Source organism: Xyrauchen texanus, chromosome 23, assembly GCF_025860055.1.
Source record: "Xyrauchen texanus isolate HMW12.3.18 chromosome 23, RBS_HiC_50CHRs, whole genome shotgun sequence".
In the NCBI taxonomy this organism is placed as follows: domain Eukaryota; kingdom Metazoa; phylum Chordata; class Actinopteri; order Cypriniformes; family Catostomidae; genus Xyrauchen; species Xyrauchen texanus.
The window spans coordinates 1,565,856-1,572,707 of NC_068298.1; the positions used below are offsets into that span (position 1 = coordinate 1,565,856).

Consider the following 6,852-nt stretch of genomic DNA (forward strand, 5'->3'; position numbering starts at 1 on the left):
CCAGTAACACAGCATCTGATCTGATCTGATCTCCCCCAGTAACACCAGCATCTGATCTGATCTCCCCCAGTAACACAGCATCTGATCTGATCTGATCTACCCCAGTAACACCAGCATCTGATCTGATCTCCCCCAGTAACACCAGCATCTGATCTGATCTCCCCCAGTAACACCAGCATCTCATCTGATCTTCCCCAGTAACACCAGCATCTGATCTGATCTCCTCCAGTAACACCAGCATCTGATCTGATCTCCTCCAGTAACAGCAGCATCTGATCTGATCTCCCCCAGTAACACCAGCATCTGATCTGATCTCCTCCAGTAACACCAGCATCTGATCTGATCTGATCTCCCCCAGTAACACCAGCATCTGATCTGATCTCCCCCAGTAACACCAGCATCTGATCTGATCTCCTCCAGTAACACCAGCATCTGATCTGATCTCCTCCAGTAACAGCAGCATCTGATCTGATCTCCCCCAGTAACACCAGCATCTGATCTGATCTCCTCCAGTAACACCAGCATCTGATCTGATCTGATCTCCCCCAGTAACACCAGCATCTGATCTGATCTCTCCCAGTAACACCAGCATCTGATCTGATCTCCTCCAGTAACACCAGCATCTGATCTGATCTCCTCCAGTAACACCAGCATCTGATCTGATCTGATCTCCCCCAGTAACACCAGCATCTGATCTGATCTCTCCCAGTAACACCAGCATCTGATCTGATCTCCTCCAGTAACACCAGCATCTGATCTGATCTCCCCCAGTAACACCAGCATCTGATCTGATCTCCCCCAGTAACACCAGCATCTGATCTGATCTGATCTCCCCCAGTAACACCAGCATCTGATCTGATCTCCCCCAGTAACACCAGCATCTGATCTGATCTTCCCCAGTAACACCAGCATCTGATCTGATCTCCCCCAGTAACACCAGCATCTGATATGATCTCCCCCAGTAACACCAGCATCTGATCTGATCTCCTCCAGTAACACCAGCATCTGATCTGATCTCCTCCAGTAACACCAGCATCTGATCTGATCTCCCCAGTAACACCAGCATCTGATCTGATCTCCTCCAGTAACACCAGCATCTGATCTGATCTCCTCCAGTAACACCAGCATCTGATCTGATCTCCCCCAGTAACACCAGCATCTGATCTGATCTCCTCCAGTAACACCAGCATCTGATCTGATCTCCTCCAGTAACACCAGCATCTGATCTGATCTCCTCCAGTAACACCAGCATCTGATATGATCTCCCCCAGTAACACCAGCATCTGATCTGATCTCCTCCAGTAACACCAGCATCTGATCTGATCTCCTCCAGTAACACCAGCATCTGATCTGATCTCCCCCAGTAACACCAGCATCTGATCTGATCTCCTCCAGTAACACCAGCATCTGATCTGATCTCCTCCAGTAACACCAGCATCTGATCTGATCTCCCCCAGTAACACCAGCATCTGATCTGATCTCCCCCAGTAACACCATCATCTGATCTGATCTCCCCCAGTAACACCAGCATCTGATCTGTTTCTGCTGAACTGGAAAACTGTGGCATGAGGTTTGAGAGTTTGTGGAGGTATTTCTCTCTCACCTCTGTACATTTGTCACAGTGAAGGAGAAAGTGTGTCTCTGTCTCTGTGACATCACCCGTGTCACAGTGAGCACAGACTCATGCATGTTTTGTTCACACTGTGATCACTGAGTTTATTTGGTGAGGATCCGTCTCTGTTTTGGGTCTCTTACAGGGAGCAGATATTCTGCCAGATTATATGTTCTGTTTAGGACCCGATAACATTCCAGTTTCCTTTGGTTGTTACTTTCATTTTCCCAATGGTCCAAATATAAATTTTTGCTTTCTTTTATGATGTTCAGCAGTGCTGGTCTGAAACTGGTGTTTGTTAGTTGTTAGTGTTAGTCTCTTACACACACACACACACACACACACACTGTACGCTTGTATTATTCTTATAATTCTTATAATTCTTATGGTTTTAAACATTGATAAAAATAAGAACCATTCTTAATAATTGAGCACCAATAATAATTGATAATAGTTGAGGACAACATCAACATTTTACTATCATTTCTGAAGGATCATGTGACATTGAAGACTGGAGTTTTTTAATTATACCAGTTAAATGACAAACAATGAACATGATAATAGTCATTCCAACACACAGTATGAAATAAAGCATATATAGACTACAAATAGAAAATAAATATACAGTATAATCTATAAAATAAACAATACAAGTAAAATAAAGAAAAACAAACACGAAATTAAAACAAACCAAAAATGTTTTTTTCTCTTAAAATGTTTTTTCCTTAATTTTTTTCTTCTCTCTTCAAAAAAAGGAATGCGGTACCAACCTTGGCCACCAGGTGTCACTATCAGTAAACATGTCATCTCATGCTTTTAATGGTTTCTCTTAATTATTTCATCTTAAACATTTCATTTTGATAAACTGGGCAGAAAATGTGTTAATGTGATACAATTATATTTAAAAACGGAGTTTCTTAAAAGTCTCTTTCGATCTCTGAAAGTATCTCCCATTATATCTCCAATTTGTTTGGGATGAGCATTTTACATCAGCGTAACTGTCTAGCCCATGTTTAGACTGACCAACAATATTTGGATATTTATTTGACATTCTTCATCTGGAACTCTTCACTTCTGCAGTAGACAGTGTGTGTCAAAAGCATAAACTTGTTATATTAAAATCATATTATTATAATTACATTTCACCATGTAAGTCTGCACATGACATATAACAACAGAGAAAGCATTAAAAGCATGAGATTACATGTTTACTGATAGTGGCACCTGGTGGCCAAGGTTGGTACCGCATTCATTTATTTGAAGAGAGAAACCAGCGTGTTTATCAGTCTAATCTTTTCATCTTCCTGTCTGTAGAGTCGCCCCAGGCTGTGGATGTGGAGTGTGCTGTGGTCAGTTCTCAAACAACTACGAGGAAGGAGAAGAAGAAGAAGAAGAAGAAGGAGGAGAAGGAGAAGGTGGAAGAGATTCAGTATGGAGATACTTTCAGATTTGATTCAGAGGAATCATTCTGACAAGTGAATCATCACGACTGAACAGAAGCAGATGAATATAATCAAATAAAACACAGATAGTTCATTCAACACAAAAATAAACTGAAATGAGTCTCAAGTCGATACAAAATCAAAAGACATTTTCAAAACTAAAGACTGCATATGAAATGATTTCTAATATCTGTGATGAAATCTGCCGTTTCTCTCATGAATCTTCTGTTCTGTGTTGATGTCGGTGTCTAAATCTTGTCATTCTCAGTTTTGATCTATAGAGCGATTTCCTCTTCCTGTTTCCTTCCTAAAAACATCAGATTATCATCATCATCACACTCTTAATATTTGCATGTGAAATGCATCATGATGATGATAAATGTGTCACCTGATGTGTGTGTGCTGCTGTATCTGATGTAGATGTGAAAACCTCCTAACAGAGTCAACAGAAGCATCATCTCCAAACTCCACACCACCACAAACACCACAGACACTGAACACTCAACTACACAAACACAAGATACACAATCAATCAATCAATCAATCAATCAATCAATCAATCAATCAATCAATAACACAACAGTGTAGCGTACAGTACTACTGTTTGAAAGGTGAAATATTGCATTCTGTTTGACATTATATTTGTGTTTAAATAGAATACAGTGTACACTGTGCAGTATATAGTGAGCAGTACACTAGTATTTATTCTGAAGATCATCTTAATCAATGTAGTACAAACATTCCACAGAGAACTACATGAATGAAAACTCACAACTATGACACTATTTTATGAGAATAAGAGTGAGATCTGTGGAGAAAGTGAGATTGTAATTATTGTGATGAGAGATTTACTGTACCTTCAACAATCACTGGAAGATATACATCATGTGTAACTGAGCCGTTTGAATCATAGATCTCTAATCTGTATGTCCCTGAATCTGTTCTGATCACACGGTTTATAATCAGAGTCCTATTATTAATGATAAACTCAGATCTGTGTATAATGGATTCATGTTCATACACAATCTTGTTCTTCTCAACTGTAATAAAGCTCTTAAATGTATTGTTTATCCACTTATATAACCCCAGCTCTTGATCTCGAGTGTCCGTCACCATCTGCAGATAGAGTTTGTGTCCCAGAGCTGCGTAACAGGGATCTGTCTGATTAAACCTGCAGAACATCTCCACACCTGAACAACACAAACACAAACACTGAAATATACCAACATCATCAACATCTGAACATTATTTAAAGCACTGTAAGGATTATGTGTGTGACCCTTACTGGTACAAATAACTCTCATCATAAATGAATATCACATTTACTCATAGAAGAAATCACATATTAAACAATATTCACAGAATTAAAGTTGTACAGAAGAAACATTTCAGACAGACAGTTTATCTGATCGGAATAAAAGATCTGATCTCAAATAATCTTCATCATAAACAGACACTCAACAGTAAAAATAATAATTGTATTTGTCAGGAATGATTGTTGTAATTCACTGTTGTCTGTAAGACACAAATAAATATGAAATGAACTGAAACTGTTTATCTTTGGCTTTAAATATCTCAGATAAAAAAGACACGGTCAACTTAAAGGAATATTCCGGGTTCAGTACAAGTTAAACTCAATCCACAGCATTAGTGGAATAATGTCCATTAACACTAAAATAATTTAGACTCGTCCGTCCTTTTCTTTAAAAAAGCATAAATTTAGTTTAAAGTGAGTTAAAGTGGTTTATGATTTCTGAGGCCCCCAAACATTCGACCAAGCCGGGGCCCCATTTTTAAAATTCACATAAAATGTATTTTTAAATCATAATTTTAAATTCATCCTATCAACCATTGCAGCAAAGTACATTCAAAATGTTTAATGAAATAAAAATCTTGTTAAAGATAATTAATGCATGTTTTCCAGTTTTTCCACAATACAGTGATAAAATATATACTATATTTACCAACATATACTTTTACAAAACATTTTGTTTTCTTTATTTTGTGTGCAAAAATGATTATATCACCCAGTAACATTTTGGAATTCAGTTGTTATTTATTAATATTATAAAACAACAATTATTTATTGTTGTCCAGTTTGTCATTATAATATGATACAGTATTATTATTACTTTGAGGATTTGTTGTAAACAGGGGCATGATGTCACACAAACATGTCCACACTCAGGGAGATCTACAAAGTAAATGATAAACATTCACTTTATTAATCAATATCAATAAATGAGTTTGTTTCCACATTACATGATATTAAAGCTTGTTTAACAAATGCCTGCAGAAACAGCTGTATAAATATTATAATCTGTTTTTATAATCATACACCTGAAGCACAAATGCTAGCGCTAGCATTGTTTATCAGTTGGGTTGCTAGGAGACATAGCGCTAGCATTGTTTATCAGTTGGGTTGCTAGGAGACATAGCGCTAGCATTGTTTATCAGTTGGGTTGCTAGGAGACATAGCGCTAGCATTGTTTATCAGTTGGGTTGCTAGGAGACATAGCGCTAGCATTGTTTATCAGTTGGGTTGCTAGGAGACATAGCGCTAGCATTGTTTATCAGTTGGGTTGCTAGGAGACATAGCGCTAGCATTCTTTATCAGTTGGGTTGCTAGGAGACATAGCGCTAGCATTGTTTATCAGTTGGGTTGCTAGGAGACATAGCGCTAGCATTGTTTATCAGTTGGGTTGCTACGAGACATCTCTAATGAGAGTCAAACCCCTGTTAAGCTAACGGGAGCGCTGCAGTTCCGAATATCTGGGAATGGGATGCATTTATGGTCGGAGATATCAAGTATGAATATCCCTCATCCAACTTGAATGGAACGCATCATAACCGTGTACACTGATGAAACTAAATATATTGCAAGCAACATTTAAATAATTTAAATATTATTAGATTGATTTTTCCAGGTATTATAGACCTCCTCAGATTCATATTAAATATTATGATTTTTGAATGTCTGTTCATTTCACAAAACAGTCATGCTGCAGTTAAAATTAGGCTTGCTTGAGCATTAAGTGTCGTTTCAAGTTTCAAGTTCAAGTTTCGTGCGTGGATGTGAATATCAATTAGTATTACTTAATTATTAAATTATCAATTGGTATTACTTGTTGGGACTCATGTGTTCATGTATACAGTCATGAGCCTGACTGAGGCCTGTAGGAACACTCAAAGCCAAATGGCAACAAAATCAAACAAAGGGAGTCCAAACAGACTACAGATCCCATCAAGCCTTGCTCACTTTATGCCTAGGTGTGAAATTCTTACTGGATGAAATGCAGGACAGCACAATGACCCTCAACCATGATTTCATTGAGACTATAAAACCCCGGAGATTCCTCCTAAGCTTGCTTAAAGCGACAGTATGCACCACGTCTAGTTGCAGCTGTGCTACTCCCAGGTGTAGCCTCATTGCCCAAGGAAGTAACATACATACCTGAACTTTGGCCATACAATCTCCATCTCACTGGATGAGCCGAGATTCACTGTGCTCCACCGAGTACGCTAACAGATCCGAAGGAGACCGGCGAGCAATCAACACCAGATGGATTATGGGCCGTTCACAGCATCTCTAAGTGATAAAACTTATGGTTGCCATCCCTTCCACGATCGCTAAACCGGCTTCAGTGCCGTCACGCTGTTCTCTCTCTCTCTTGTACTAACCGCACACACATTTGGCGAACAGATAACTTGGCGATAGAGCCCAGCTTGTCCCTAAATTATCGTATCATTGAAGACATGCGTTAAATGGGCAGACACCATTAACCAGTCTCTCCCCCC

At 38.8% G+C, this 6,852-nt stretch overlaps 1 protein-coding gene across 1 annotated transcript in view; it reads right to left on the reverse strand.

Moving 5' to 3' along the window:
* Positions 1-2,076: 2,076 nt before the first annotated feature.
* Positions 2,077-6,852, reverse strand: part of LOC127663204 (uncharacterized) — a 44,404-nt gene continuing 39,628 nt past the window's right edge. Inside the window, exons 2-4 of the mRNA XM_052154709.1 lie at positions 3,912-4,244; positions 3,443-3,559; positions 2,077-3,361 (exon numbers count right to left, since the gene is read on the reverse strand). Coding sequence (XP_052010669.1) covers positions 3,330-3,361; positions 3,443-3,559; positions 3,912-4,244 — 482 coding nt within the window. The 3' untranslated portion in view covers positions 2,077-3,329. The remainder of the gene's footprint in view (positions 3,362-3,442; positions 3,560-3,911; positions 4,245-6,852) is intronic.